Source organism: Patella vulgata, chromosome 2, assembly GCF_932274485.2.
Source record: "Patella vulgata chromosome 2, xgPatVulg1.2, whole genome shotgun sequence".
NCBI classification, from domain to species: domain Eukaryota; kingdom Metazoa; phylum Mollusca; class Gastropoda; family Patellidae; genus Patella; species Patella vulgata.
Window position 1 is genome coordinate 9,326,495 of NC_065880.2, and position 16,599 is coordinate 9,343,093.

The 16,599-nt window shown below is 36.5% G+C and overlaps 2 protein-coding genes and 1 long non-coding RNA gene across 3 annotated transcripts; 2 read left to right on the plus strand and 1 right to left on the minus strand.

Moving 5' to 3' along the window:
* Positions 1-96: 96 nt before the first annotated feature.
* Positions 97-8,000, minus strand: LOC126809749 (putative ankyrin repeat protein RF_0381). Its single transcript, XM_050534501.2, has 2 exons — positions 7,839-8,000; positions 97-4,322 (listed from the first exon to the last, which is right to left on the minus strand). The coding sequence occupies exon 2, from the start codon at positions 4,306-4,308 to the stop codon at positions 2,020-2,022; it is 2,289 nt and encodes a 762-aa protein (XP_050390458.1). The 5' UTR covers positions 4,309-4,322; positions 7,839-8,000; the 3' UTR covers positions 97-2,019.
* LOC126809768 (uncharacterized) lies at positions 7,981-8,660 on the plus strand. Its single transcript, XR_007674936.2, has 2 exons — positions 7,981-8,359; positions 8,475-8,660. It is a non-coding gene; the product is annotated as an uncharacterized LOC126809768 (long non-coding RNA).
* A 408-nt stretch (positions 8,661-9,068) lies between these two features.
* On the plus strand, positions 9,069-15,639 carry LOC126809746 (uncharacterized). The gene is made up of 2 exons (XM_050534498.2): positions 9,069-15,338; positions 15,454-15,639. The coding sequence occupies exon 1, from the start codon at positions 9,711-9,713 to the stop codon at positions 13,917-13,919; it is 4,209 nt and encodes a 1,402-aa protein (XP_050390455.1). The 5' UTR covers positions 9,069-9,710; the 3' UTR covers positions 13,920-15,338; positions 15,454-15,639.
* Positions 15,640-16,599: the final 960 nt, after the last annotated feature.

The window sequence follows — 16,599 nt, forward strand, 5'->3', positions numbered from 1 at the left end:
GCACCCAGTCAACAAAAGCACAAAAATGAATATAATAACACTATTTTTATTGCAGTATGAATAACCACATTTAAATAATATTTTAGATTAGTCGATAGATTATACAAACAATGAAATGATGGGTAAATTATACAATCAAATGTGGGTAAATTATACAAGCAATGAAATAATATGTAAATTATACAAACAATGAAATGGTAGATATGTTATATAATAAAATGATGGGTAAATAACACAAGCAATGAAATAATAGGTAAATTATACAAACAATTAAATGGTAGATAGATTATACAAACAATCAAATGGTGGGCAAATTATACAACCAATGAAATAATGGGTACATTATACAAACAATCAAATGGTAGATTGACATTACAAACAATCAAATGGTGGGTAAATTATACAAGCAATGAAATAATGGGTAAATTATACAAACAATCAAATAGTAGATATAGTATACAAACAATCAAATGGTGGATAAATTATACAAGCAATGAAATAATGATTAAATTATACAAGCAATGAAATAATGATTAAATTATACAACCAACCAAATGGTGGGTAAATTATACAACCAATGAAATAATGGGTAAATTATACAAACAAACAAATGGTAGATAGATTATACAAACAATCAAATGGTGGGTAAATTATACAAGCAATGAAATAATGGGTAGATTGTACAAACAACCAAAGTGTAGATCGATTATACAAACAATCAAATGGTAGATAGATTATACAAACAATCAAATGGTGGGTTAATTATACAAACAATGAAATGATGGGTAAATTATACAAACAATCCAATGGTAGATAGATTATACAAACAATCAAATGGTCGGTAAATTATACAAGCAATGAAATGGTAGATAGATTATACAAACAATGAAATGATGGGTAAATTATACAAGCAATGAAATAATGGATAAATTATACAAACAATCAAATGGTAGATAGATTTTATAAACAATAAAATGGTGGGTCAATTATACAAGCAATGAAATTATACAAACAATCAAATGGTAGATAGATTATACAATCAAATGATGGGTAAATTATACAAGCAATGAAATAATGGGTAAATTATACAAGCAATCAAATGCTATATAGATTATACAAATGATGGGTAAATTATACAAGCATTGAAATGGTAGATAAATTATACAAACAATGAAATGATGGGTATATTATACAAGCAATGAAATGATGGGTAAATTATACAAGCAATGATAGATTATACAAACAATGAAATGATGGGTAGATTATACAAACAATGAAATCATGGGTAAATTATACAAGCAATGAAATGATGGGTAAATTATACAAACAATCAAATGGTAGATAGATTATACAAACAATCAAATGGTAGATAGATTATACAAACAATGAAATAATGGGTACATTATTCAAACAATCAACTGGTAGATAGATTATACAAACAATCAAACGGTGGGCAAATTATACAATCAATGAAATAATGATTAAATTATACAAACAATTAAATGGTAGATATATTATACAAGCAATCTAGTGGTGGGCAAATTATACAAGCAATGAAATAATGGGTAACTTATACAAACAATCAATGGTGGGTAAATTATACGAACAGTCAAATAGTGGATACATTATATTATACAAACATTAATAAAAAAAATATATCACAGTAAATATATATTAAAAACAAGTTTTTACAGTACTTAATTTTCGGGTGGTCCAGAAAAAACGAGTACACGATTTTTATCTTTACAGTATGGATTCGGTTGGTTAAATAACTTCTGTAATGAAGGGCAATGGTAGCATTTTAACTTAGGTCAAAATATGCTTCACTGTCAAAGGAACTTAACAGTGCTAACATTTCGGTTGGAAATAATAGTTTAAAAGTATGTGAGAGCGACACAAAACATCTTGGAGCTTGGAGTTTGACTTACAGGAGCACGGCCAGTATCCTAAGATAGACTTAATGTGATGGAGTTTGTGTCAGCAACTTCCCAAGACCGTTGTCAGTGGCAATACATAAAATCATGTGCGCCATGGAATTGCGTTATGACGATAACGCGCCTTAAAATAAATCGATTCCCACCGTGAAAGTTTGGCACCCTTGGAGATTAAATATTCAACTTTTTCACGAGATTGTACATCAGAGCCAAAACTCAAAGAAATAGGGGCGTGGCCTAATTTATCTTTAGTGGTGATATCCAGTCCTAAATTTACTAAATACTGAACGGTGTCTAATTTGCCGTCTGCACAAGCAAAGTGTAAAATACCTGCATTATTAATATCATCCCTATCATAAATTTTACCCCCCTTTGACCGTAATAATTCTATTTTACCAATTGCTTGTATTTTAGATTGACTACATATTAACATACATGTTCGACCTTCAAAACCTTTGGTGTTTATATCTAACCCTAGATCTATAAGATATCTTACTATATCTAATGTACCCCGAAGACAGGCCAAGTGTAACAAACCACTGTTTTTATTGTCAGTATCATGTATACTACCCCCCTTCGACCTTAGAAATTCTATTTTATCCATTGTTTGTATTTCAGAGATACTGCTCTGTAACATACACGTTCTACCTACAAAAGATTTTTTGTCTATATCTAGCCCCAGACCTATCAGATATTTTACGGTATCTAATGTACCATAAGCACAAGCCAGGTGTAATATACCATTGTTGTCGTCATCAGTATCATGGATATTACCTCCCTTTAGCCTTAATAATTCTATTTTCTTAATGGCTTGTGTTTCACATTTAATACAGTTTAAAATGCATGTTCTGCCTTTAAAGCCTTTAGTGTTTATATCGAAGCCTAGATCTATCAGATATCTTACGGTATCTAATGTACCAAAAGCACAAGCAAAGTGTAATATAAGATCATTATGTGTATCAAATATATAAGCCCCCTTCGACCTTAAGAATTCGATTTTCGCAATGGCCTGTGTTGTAGATTGACAACAATATACGATGCATGTGCACCCATCCCTCCCTTTGGTATTTATGTCCATCCCTAGACCTATCAGATATTTTACAGTATTTAACGTACCCGAAATACAAGCCATGTGCAATATACCATTATTATCGGCATCAACATCATGAATATCACCCCCCATTTGCCTTAGTAATTCTATTTTCTCGATGGCTTGTGTTTTGGATTGAGAACAATTTAAGATACATGTTCTGCCATACTCTCCGATCGTTTTGGTTTTGATACCTAACAGTAGTTTTATTTTATAATTTTCAAAACCTAATGGACCCAAACCACAAACCAAGTGTGACATACCATAGTTATCGGCATCAAAATCAATGATATTACCCCCACTTAGCCTTAATAACTTTAATCGCTTGGCAGCCTGTGATTTAAATGGATGTACATCTGGACAACATTTTAAACCAGACGTTCTGCCACGCCCTCCTTGAGAGTTTACATCTAACCCCAGATCAATTAGATATCTTACTGTATTTAATTTACCAAAAGTACAAGCCACGTTTAACATTTTGTCATTGTTATCATCACAATCGAAAATATTGCACCCCTTTGATCTTAATAATTCAATTTTTTTAATTGCTTGTGTTTGAGATTGACTGCATAATAATAAACATGTTCTGCCATACCTCCCTGTAGTGTGGATATCTAGACCTTGATCAATAAGATATCTAACAGTTTCTAGTGTACCACCAAGACAAGCTAGGTGTAACATACTATCATTATTTACATCAATATCTTGGATATTCCCACCGATTTTCCGTAACAATTCTATTTTGTCAATTGCTTGTGTTTTCGACTCACTACACGCCATGATACAGGATCTACCTTTAAACCCTTTAGTGTTGAAATCTACCCCTATATTTACAAGATACCGAACTGTTTCTAGCGTGCCTAAACCACACGCCAAATGTAACATACCATTGTTTTCATCGTCAATATCTTGAATATTGGCCTCATTTGACCTTAGTAATTCTATTTTTTCAATGGGTTCAATAAGTGATGTACAACAAAGTAAGATACAACTTCTGCCATATAAACCTTTCCTATTGACATCTACACCGTGATCTATCAGATGTTTAACATCACCTACAGATCCATTTCTACAAGCGTCTTGTAATGTATCGCTTTTATCGCTCCTGTCGTTGTTGACATTCTCTTTAAGTATCTGTTTGTGTATCATGGCCTGACCGGGTGCTAATCTTTGTGGTAAATCAGTTGTAGATGCTGTTTCGTGTTTGTCTGGAAATAATAACTTTTGGAGTTGCTCTGTTATGGACATATGTTCACCTCGATTGTTTAGTTCGTCAGCTGCCATCTCTTCTAATGATTCTATAAGAAATGAAATGGGTTTAACGTCCTGCCCTACTATGCTGCTATGAGTGGGTTAATGAAGACGGACATGCGCCTTACAGCGAGCCTTAAGGGAAGTTTTTTCCCGGACGCTGGCACTACGATCTACTCTTATTTCAAATTCGAACTGTCTATTTTTTTTTACGTACAAGCCAATGTGGACGCGAGACCTCGGTTTTTTCGTTCCATCCGAAGGACTATACTTTGTTAACCACCTGGCCCCACCCTTCCCCATTGACAAAGGGGATTCATAACATCAAAGTTCATTGATGATTAAGCCCCATTATTGCACCCTAAAGAGTTTTGAATTAAATATTTAAATTTAATATACTATACTAATATTTGTGACTGTCGTTTGTCTATTTGTCTGTCTGTCTGTTCGGGGTTGGCGGCTACACTAGGTCTGCCCCGAGTCTGAAATTTGGGGTATAGGGGTAGCTCGGACCGGGGAGTAACATAGGCCAGGTGGCGTTAGTCTACCACTTCCGGTTTGGGAGTTATGACCCCCGAGCGAAGCCGGGTATCCTGCTAGTATACTAATATTTCGTGCATTCCAGATAAAAGGAACTATGTTTAAGATGAATTAGTATCTCCCTTCCACGCCGTGGCTCATAAAAGTCTTATTTCGGAAACTGCGTCGTTCATGTTCTAGTCTGTGGACATGCTGTATACTTCAAAAAGAGACACAGATTATATTATTTTGACTAAGACAAGTAATTGCTACCCCTGGTCAGATGGACGAATGTTGTGCTTCTATTTATAGCAATTCTTGTTGACAATTGTTGTTAACTTTTGTTTCGGAAATGGAGGAGAATGTTTGAATTTCCCTTTTCTGCCACGGTTGAGTGAATGTTTGTGATTTTGGAGCGGAAGGATCAGGAAGTCGACAGGCGTAAACTATGGTGATCGAAAATGGCGTTTTTACCTATTTTTAGCAAATGATTATGATTCTTTGTGGTTCTAAAAATTCAGATCATCGGAATGTTGAAAAAATATGACAGGCCAAGAAATGCCATGGATTTAACACTGAAGTCTAAGAGGGAAAATGTTTGCTAATCTGGACTACATTAAACAGGCATTAATGCCAGAGCTAAATCTGCTATTGCAGGCCTTTCTTTAGGCCTTAAATGTGATATAAATTATTAATTAAACATTAATTAACTCACCAAGACCATAATCAACTCTCGATGCCATCGGATGGCTACGATATCAAGTAGATTTAAATACGTTTTGCGGTTGATGCGGTTACCGTAAAAATGGACAATCAAGGCAATCGAGACTAGACTATTGTAGTTATGACAATCGAGGCTAAACTATGGTAGTGATGACAATCGAGGGTAGACTATAATTGTATCGCCGATAGCTAGGCTCAACGTGAAGTAATTTGACCGAAATTTGCAACATATTCCCCTATTTTTTTTAACTATTATAGCGAGAACTGTCAACTCACCTTTCATTATCTATTTTTTAACTATTATAGCCAGAACTGTCAACTTTTTATCTAATCTCCCTTTAAGTATTATAATAATAAGACTGACTGAACATAGCTAATAATAGTTTGGTATGTGAGCTTTAATATGTGACTTATGAACTGTGGTGATAATTACAGAATAATATAAACACCCAATAGATCGAGCAAATAAATGATGTTCAAGAGAAAGAGAGGGAGATGGGGTTTAACGTCCACTCGACACAAACTAGGTCATTTCTGGACTAACACATGGTTCAATTTTTTATTTCAATAATTAGCTGCGCGTAGGAGTCTTTAGCAGTGGGGGGAAACCGGAGGACCCGGAGAAAACCCACGAGGTTGGACAGACTATCCTACTCCTTGTTACGTACAACCGGGGAATCGAAACCCCGCCAGTTGACTCAATGACAGACCGTGTGATACAGCGCACGTGCTAACCATTCGGCCATCCCACTCCCCTCCAGTTGAGATGCAAGAGAAGTTTGTTGAACAGTAACGAAAAGGCACTCAGAGCTTTATTTCAAGTGAGCTCCTAGTGTTGTAAATATTACGGTAGCAATGACACTCGAGACCAAAATGTTCTTCAAACGGCAATAACTCCGCCCAGAATGGAGTAATTTGACTGAAATTTTCAATATATTCCCTATTCATTATCTATTGTTTAACTATTATAACGAAAATTGACAGTTCGTTTCTGAATATTGCATAATGGCATTAATGCACCTTTAAGCTGTTGTCAGGCATATAAGGGCTGTAGATCCACAGGCACTTGAAGGGATTAAAATAAAATTTCTTACTACTGCTTGACTATATATTATAGTATATATATAGTCAAGCAGTAGTAAGAAATTTTATTTCAATCCCTTCAAGTGCCTGTGTGTAGATCCTATTCGACATAAACAAGGTTTGCTTTATGGCAAGCATCACAATTTCCCCGTGCATATAAATATATTCATTAACTACAGTTAATACGATCTCTTCGTAGAATTCTTTAGTTGCCAAGAATTTGTCCTTGGGGTCAGGTTTCTCAGTTTCACGTTTTCTACCAATCTGAACGACAGACTCACCCTACCTGCAGAGAAGTGACTCTGACACAGTGAATAGCCATGATAACCATATGGTGTTATCCAAACGTCACAGGTCATGAGGTCACATCAACAAACAAATGTAAACACCATCATTATGATCATTATCAACATTACAAGACACAATGTTACATTGTAAACAATAGCCTTCTTGCAGCCTTTAGGACTGTATAATCCGTACAGAACGTCCTATCGCTTCTTCCAATGATTTTTCACAAAAATCTAGATTTGACGTCGGTATATTGGCACTATTTTGTGCTTCGGTCGTGTCTATTTCAGATATACACAATCAATTCTGTTAATGTTATTAGCGTGGGGATTGACTAAAAGTTAATTTATTTTGTTCTAAACAAAAATTTAAAACTTTAACGCAATTTTAAAAAATAGCCAAATTTTGGCTGGGATTACTGAGCAAAATGGCCATTCACTGTATACGTGCGAAAAAAAAAGCCAGCTACCATTTAATTTTCGTACGTTAGTTACGTACGGTTTTCTACATAAGCTCGTCGTTTTTATAAACCCCTTTCTAGATTTGGGGCAATAGAATTGTTATTAAAAGTCAGTATTTAAGTTATATTTTGATACTTCCTTTATACATTTATTTTAGGGGTGCATTATGTAAGATTTGGATTACGCACTGGTTCTTTGAAGCTTAGTCTCGCTTCACCATTTTGTTTAGATAAAATCAAAATATGGCTGAACCGTTCTAATGTACTTAATATTGGAGATATCCGATGACATCGAGGGTTAATTATGGTCTTGCCATGTTAATAAAAGTCTAATTAATAGTTTACATAACATTTCAAGCGTTAAGAAAGACCTACAATAGGCAGATTTAGCTCTTGCATAATGTATGTTAAGATTAAAATGTCCATTATCCACGAAAGTAAAACCAGTCGATGCAGGTAAGATTAAAATGCCCTATCATAAAACACATACCTATACCTGTAGGTAAAATGTCCTACAGTAGAAAGTAAAGCCAGTCGATGCAGGTAAGATTATCTACCTATAGCCAGTCGATGTAGGTAAGAGCATCTACCTATAGCCAGTTGATGTAGATAATCTGCGAATCAATGCGCACATTCATACCATGTTATAAACATTTACAGGTTGTGTAACCGATTCATAAATCGGGTCAGTTTGTACGTTGGAACAGCCATAAGTTAATATGATAGAAGAGCTTTTAGTTTAAGGGATAGGTTATTGTTATTGTCTAATAATATGAACTCTGTGAACTGTTGTAATGTTTTTTTGATGTATGTTTTTTATGTATATTAATTTATTATGTTATAAACTTCCAGGCTGCGCTACGCTTCGTAAAATAGTAACCTAAAGCATTGATGTTAAATTGTTTAATATCCCTGCGTAATTAATGCTCCCTGTGTCAGTCTTGCAAATGGCTTTCCTAGAAACCATGTTTTTTCGTTTTTGCGTGTGGTCAAGTTAACAGGCTCTTGGAGGTAAATAATTCTGTAATATTGCATTTGTATGGCATATTTCGTTTAATGTAGTATTCATTTATTTGTCCTGCTAGGTTTTGCGTTGTGTTAAACTGTATTAATTTGTATTTTTCAGTTTTCACGTCTGTGTTACCGGCATGTCTTTTAATTCAAGTCTGGAAGTTCGAGTCTAAGTTGTTTGCGTTCATCATGATTGTATGATATTCTACGTTAGGCTATTTCCAATGTTTATACGATGATATCCTCGTCCGATGTCATGAAGCATTAAAGAGACAATGAATAAAGATATGTATATGGTGTATTACAGTTAATCGAGTCTCCTTTTCAATCTATGGTGTTATACTCCTGTTATCATGATCACAGGCTGGGTGCGTTCGTCTAGGTCTCCAGCTGCCTCTATAGTGAAAACTCCTCTGCACGGAGTTCGAACACCTTTCGAATGGAATGAAAGGAACTTTATGCGGTAAATATGTAAGTGAACTTTGAAGTTTTCTGACATTAGTGCGTCCTTAGTATTATTTGAACTGTTATAAAAATTGCGGCAGTATTGATGAAGAGGACATTATATTTTTTCGTTTGCGCATTGTTTACAATGGCTACGTCTGCGAGTGATCCAGTTGATCCTACTGATCAGAGTGCATACGGTTCTGTTAAATCAAGATCAGCGAAAAACTCTGAACGTTCATCAAAAAGATTGTCAGTTATTTCATTGAAGTTAATTCAAGCAGCCGAGGAAGCAGCTGTTATTGAACAGAAATTAAAGTATCATTCCATAGAAGCCGAAAAGAAATTAGAACTTGAAAATATTCAGCTACGTAAAGATTTGGATATTGCGAATGCAAAGGTGAATGCTCTTCGAAGATTTGAAAATGAAGATTTTAAAGTTGAATCCATGATACCAGTATGTGAACAAAATAAGTCAGAACTTGTCGCAACCTTTGTGAATAGTCATAATTTTTCTACAGATTATGGTGATCCGCCTCACTTGTCACCTGCAGTTAACCCTATTAACCCTGTGAGTTTGATAAGTAAACCTGTCATTCCTGCCAGTTCACCTTTGGTGTCTTTACCGCCGCCCCCAAATTCCAGTTAGTGATGTATATAATAATACCCCACCTATGAACAATGCTGATCACTCTCATGCGTCACAGTCCGCTCCTGCCCAAGTGTCTTCCGCTGTACATGTACCTGCCAGTGACTTGGTTCGTATTTTGACAGATCAGGCTAACTTTAATAGATTACCCCCTCCAGAACCACAGGTGTGTTTTCCGGTGACCCTTTGAAATATCCAAACTGGAAGTGTGCCTTTAAAACACTGATCGAACATAAGAACATTCCGAAAGAACAATGTATGCATTATCTGCATCGATATATCAGTGGTCCAGCTAAGGAAGCCATTGAAAGTTACTGTCTTCTTGACACTCCGACAGCATTTGAAGATGCAAAGTCATTGCTTGAAAAGCGATATGGCGATCCATTTATTGTGGCTAATGCATTTAGGGACAAATTAGAGGCTTGGCCAAAAGTACCTAACCGAGATGGTCCTGCACTGCGTCATTTTGCGGATTTTCTTAAACAGTGTTACACTGCGATGCGAACTATTAATTGCCTTAATGTACTGAATGATATGCGTGAAAATAGAAAACTGTTAAATAAACTCCCTGATTGGTTGGTGATGCGTTGGGGAAGAACTGTTAGTGATTATAGAAAAAAGAGACAAGAGTTCCCTCCCTTTAGTGAATTTGTTGGCTTTGTGACTGATGAAGCAGACATTGTATGTGACCCTTTAACTTCCATTACATATGCGCCTAATAAGAAAGAACATGTTCCTTCAACATATCAACGTAGAACTGCATTTTCAACTGAAATAAAGGAATATTCGAGTTATGTTCCAGAAAATTGTGCCTTTTGTCATAGATCAAGTCATTCCATTAATGATTGTACTTTATTCACTAAAAAATCAATGTCTGACCGTAAAGACTTTCTGAGGTCAAACAGATTATGTTTTGCTTGCTTATGTCTTGGGCATGTGTCACGTGCTTGTAAATCAAGACTCAGGTGTAGAATTTGTAATCATTTGCATCCTTCATTACTTCATGGAGATACTGGTCAACCAAGTAGGCCAATGCGTAATGAAAATACTGAAGTCAAGTCTGCTGTTTCGCATACTTTAAGAACTGGGACTGATAAGTGCGCTATGATCGTACCCGTGTGGTTGTCTCACAAAGATAATCCAAGTAAAGAAATTTTGACGTATGCTCTTTTGGATTCTCAGTCCGACACAACATTTGTTTTAGACAAAACATGTGATGCTCTTGACATAGAAGGACTTCCTGTTAAATTGTCTTTGTCTACTATGTTTGCTAAAGACACTCTTATCGACAGTCGTAAACTTAATGGTCTTGTTGTGCGTGGCTATAATTTTGACGTTAGAATCCCGCTGCCTGATACCTATACAAGAGATATTATGCCGGCTAATCGTACTCATATACCGACACCTGATGTGGCGAAGCGTTGGTCATATTTAGAACCCGTTGCAAATAAACTTCAACCTTTGATGAGTTGCGACGTTGGATTGCTCATTGGTTACGATTGCGCAAGAGCTCTAGTTCCACGCTATGTCATACCCCCCGAGAGTAATGGTCCATACGCTGAACGGGCAGACTTGGGTTGGGGCATCATTGGTATTGTAGATTTTAATTCGACTAATGAAGTAGATCATATTGGCTTGAGTCATCGCATAATAACTTGTGAAGTGCCTAATTTGAACACTGCGGACATTGATGGTCGACAGGATGTTGTCGATCCCTGCAATCAAGGTCAAGTTCATATTTCGTTTCGCAACAAGATAAAGGAAGTCATCAGTCCAGATTGTATTCTTAAGCTCATGGAAATGGATTTCAATGAACACTTGGATGACTCTTCAATTATGTCTAGTGACGACCGGAGATTTTTGGACATAATGTCGCGAGAGATTCATATTGCGCCAGATGGACATTACGAAATGCCATTACCGTTTCGGAGTTCTGAACCAGTTATGCAGAATAATAAAACTTTAGCACTTCGTCGTTTGTATCATTTAGAGTCACGTCTTCGTAGGGATAAACATTTGCGCTCAGATTACGTAAGTTTTATGGAAGACATTATTGATAAAGGATATGCCGAAAGGGTTAGTGATGATTCGTACATATCTGAACATGTTAATTATATTCCGCATCACGCCGTTTACAACCCAAAGAAACCTGGAAAAATCCGTGTGGTATTCGATTGTCAAGCTAAGTTCCGAGATAAATCTTTGAATGACTACCTGTTGAAAGGACCGTACTTAACAAACGCCTTAGTTGGTGTACTTTGTCGATTTCGGAAAGAACGAGTTGCCTTTATTTGCGATATCGAAAAGATGTTTTACCAGTTTCACGTTAATGTTGAACACCGAGACTACCTTCGATTTCTCTGGTGGAGAAATGGTAATTGTGACTCTAAACCTCAAGAATTCCGTATGACTGTTCATTTGTTTGGGGCTGGGTCATCTCCGGGATGCTCAAACTTTGCTTTAAAACAAGCCGCGAAAGATCACGAGAAAGATTTCGGCACAGTTGTCTCAAATTTCATTCAGAAGGATTTCTATGTTGACGATGGTTTAACGTCAGTTTCGTCTGTGAGTGAAGCTATCGACCTAATCAGTAAGAGTAAGGAACTTTTATTGTGTTGTGGAATACGTTTGCATAAATTTCTATCTAATTCAGCAGAAGTTATTGAATCTATACCGTGTCATGATCGTGCGGAAGGAGTAAAGAATCTCGATTTGACTATCGATGATCTCCCAACAGAACGTGCACTAGGGATTGAGTGGTGCATTGAGTCGGATGCGTTCCGATTTCGAATCAAACTTTCGGATAAACCTTTAACGAGAAGAGGTATACTTTCTATTATAAGTTCGATATACGATCCGCTTGGCTTCATATCTCCTTTGTTATTAGTTGGGAAACAAGTTTTACAAGAAATGTGTAGGCTTAACACTGGTTGGGATGATGTGATTCCTGAAGATTTGCTACCACGTTGGCAACGGTGGAGAGATGAACTGTTTAAAATTGAGACTCTTAAGATTGATAGATGTTTCAAGCCTGATGGTTTTGGAACTGTGGTTTCCGTAGGGATTCATAATTTTTCGGATGCGAGTACATTCGGCTATGGAGAATGCTCTTATTTGCGACTAGTGGATGCTAATCAACGTGTTTATGTTTCATTAGTCATGTCGAAGTCCAGAGTGACTCCGTTGCGAGCTATAACTATTCCACGTCTTGAACTGACTGCAGCTGTCGTTGCTGTCAATGTGAACTTACTTATTAAAAAAGAATTAGGATACCCTACAGTTGCTCAATATTTTTGGACTGATAGTCGTGTCGTATTAGGGTACATGTATATAAACAACGATGTTCGTCGCTTTCAAACATTTGTTGCAAATCGGTTCCAGAAAATCCGAGATCATTCACAACCGAGAGAATGGCATCATGTTACAACGAAAGCAAATCCTGCGGACATAGCGTCTAGGGGCGCATCTGCTAATGACTTAGTTGAAAATTCAATCTGGTTTAAAGGACCAGCGTTTCTGTGGAAATCTGTAATACCGGATGACACGGAAGATTATTCGAGTATCGCCTTTGAGGCAGATGATCCTAACATTTGTAAAATTAACTCTTTCGCTCTGAAAACCGAGAACAGTTTTGTTGTGATGAGACTGAGTTTTTGTTCTAGTTGGTTTCAACTTAAAAAGGTTATTGCCTACTGTTTACGTTACATGTCTATTCTTAGAAATCGAATTGCTAAGGACACTAATATTGAAAATCCTGTTGGACCTTTAAGGGTTAACGAACTTAATAAAGCAGAAATTGTGTTATTGAAGCTAGTTCAATCAGAAGTTTTTAGTAAGGAGTTGGAAACTTTGCGATCCGTGAAACAGCTTCAAAATGAGTCTAATAGAAATGACTTTCGTTTGCGTCGGAAGTATATACAAAAGAATTCAACTTTGAGTAAGTTAGATCCATTTTTGGATGATCATAACCTTTTACGAGTTGGTGGACGACTTGGTAACTCAAGACTAAGTTGTGCTGAGAAATACCCAATTATTATGCCGCGTAAGTCTTTCGTGACAGAACTTTTAATTGCTCATCATCATGAATTGTGTGAACACCAAGGTCGTGGACTTACTGTGAATGAACTTCGTTTAAACGGTTATTGGATTCTGGGATGTACCAGTGCGGTTTCGGAATACATTCATAAATGTGTTAAATGTAGGAAATTGCGTGGTCGATGTCAAGACCAGAAGATGTCAAATCTTCCCGAGGACAGATTGGAATCCACGGCGCCCTTTACGTATTGCGGAGTTGATTGTTTTGGCCCTTGGTTGATCAAAGAGGGGCGTAAAGAACTCAAGAGATATGGTGTTCTGTTTACCTGTTTAAATTGTCGCGCGATTCATGTAGAGACTGTCAATACCATGACTACTGATTCTTTTATCAATGCGTTGCATAGGTTTTTAACATTTCGTGGTCCAATATGAGTGCTTCGGTGTGACAACGGAACTAACTTTGTTGGAGCTAAGCGAGAGCTTAAGGATGCTTTCAAAGAGATGAATCATCAACACATCCGACAGTTCCTGCTTAAACGTAGTTGCGATTATTTTGAGTTCAAGATGAACGTCCCTTCTGCCAGTCACATGGGAGGCATTTGGGAACGGCAAATCCGTACCGTACGCAGTATTCTTTCTTCATTAATGGACCAATCCGGTACTCAACTAGATGACGAGTCACTTCGGACATTTATGTGCGAGGCAGCTGCAATCGTAAACAGCCGACCCTTAACGACTGATACTTTAAATGATATCAATTCTTTAGAACCTCTCACGCCTAACAATCTATTAACTATGAAATCAAAAATTCTGTTACAACCACCTGGTAATTTTCAACAACCTGACGTTTACTCTAGAAAACGTTGGAGACGAGTACAGTATTTGGCTAATGTTTTTTGGTCCCGTTGGCGAGTAGAATATTTACAGAATCTACAAACTCGACAGAAGTGGACTCAACCCATTCGAAATGTTCAAGTTGGTGACGTTGTTTTGATTAAGGATGCTGAATCTCCCCGAAATAGTTGGAACTTAGGAAGAGTTGTTGTTGCGGATCCAGACTCAGATGGACATGTGCGAAAGGTGAAGATTATGATTGGTGATCGTGCGTTGGATGATAACGGAAAGCGAGTTAATCCTACATGTATATCATACCTGGATCGTCCAATTCATAAACTAGTTGTTTTATTGGAAAACTAGACCGGGGTGTTCCCCATCGAGGAGCCTTCGTTTTTGCGATTACGATTACGTTAGTGCGTTGCGGGACATTTTGTTGTTCTATCTTGCCATACATATAGATGTAGGCCTATGTACATTTTCGTTGCGATTTGGTTAGTGCGATACGAATATGGGAATTCGAACATTCTGTAATAATTGTCAATTTTAGTCTTGGTAATGTGCGTGTATTTATGTACATGTAACATGTAATATCTTTCTGCGCAGATTGCAGAGTGTCTTGTCATGCTTCATTTTATGAAAATTAAATGTCTTTAATTTTGAGGAGCCATGTAACCGATTCATAAATCGGGTCAGTTTGTACGTTGGAACAGCCTTAAGTTAATATGATAGAAGAGCTTTTAGTTTAAGGGATAGGTTATTGTTATTGTCTAATAATATGAACTCTGTGAACTGTTGTAATGTTTTTTTGATGTATGTTTTTTATGTATATTAATTTATTACGTTATAAACTTCCAGGCTGCGCTACGCTTCGTAAAATAGTAACCTAAAGCATTGATGTTAAATTGTTTAATATCCCTGCGTAATTAATGCTCCCTGTGTCAGTCTTGCAAATGGCTTTCCTAGAAACCATGTTTTTTCGTTTTTGCGTGTGGTCAAGTTAACAGGCTCTTGGAGGTAAATAATTCTGTAATATTGCATTTGTATGTCATATTTCGTTTAATGTAGTATTCATTTATTTGTCCTGCTAGGTTTTACGTTGTGTTAAACTGTATTAATTTGTATTTTTCAGTTTTCACGTCTGTGTTACCGGCATGTCTTTTAATTCAAGTCTGGAAGTTCGAGTCTAAGTTGTTTGCGTTCATCATGATTGTATGATATTCTACGTTAGGCTATTTCCAATGTTTATACGATGATATCCTCGTCCGATGTCATGAAGCATTAAAGAGACAATGAATAAAGATATGTATATGGTGTATTACAGTTAGTCGAGTCTCCTTTTCAATCTATGGTGTTATACCCCTGTTGTCATGATCACAGGCTGGGTGCGTTCGTCTAGGTCTCCAGCTGCCTCTATAAGTTGTTTATTATTAATATTAAACTAGGTCAAACTTGACATAACAATCCCGTATAAAAGAAACATTGTAGAAACACTCCTATCAGGGGCGGATCAAGGAATTTTTGTAGGAGGGGATCTGCCAGGTTCCTGTTAAGGAAATTTGACAGTTGACAATGCATGATGCCATCATCTTCTCCAATTACGTAGGCATACATACACACTGAGCTTTTTAAAGAGAGAAATCCAACACCCCGTTTGACTTTTCATAAAAAAGTGTTGTTTTACAAATAAATTATGTAGACCCGCCCCCTGCCTATAAATAAATCTCAAGGTCGTTTTAAAAATACCACATCTATTGAAACCAGTTACAACAAATACAATTACTGAACCGCGTGTTTCATTCATGGTCGACATTATTTTTTTTATTTTGAATGTTAAAGGGGCAGAAATTATGTTTAAAATATCGGATTCTAAATCCCAAGTCTATTTACGGCAATTAATGTACCTAGTTAAACGCCTTGACAACTACTAAACATATCCGACAACACTTCTCCCGTCCAAAGGCAAAACCTAGTAACTCACTTTTTTTTTTTTTTTTATCAAAATTGAGTTAGGACCAAATTTGTAGTTACTAGGGTATGTGCTTCCTGTTGTTATACTAGATATTCCAATCTTTTGATTTTGGAAGCAGATACACCCATGACACAACCTAGCAACTTCCTTCATTTGCCTAGTATACCACCGCAAAACCTAGTAACTCAATAGTCAAATCAAAATGAATGAGCTGGGGTTTAATATTCATTCATTACGTTTTCCCTTGTTTTCTCAAAATAAGAAAAAAGTGAGTTACTAGGTGTTGACTTTTGACGGGAGACTTGT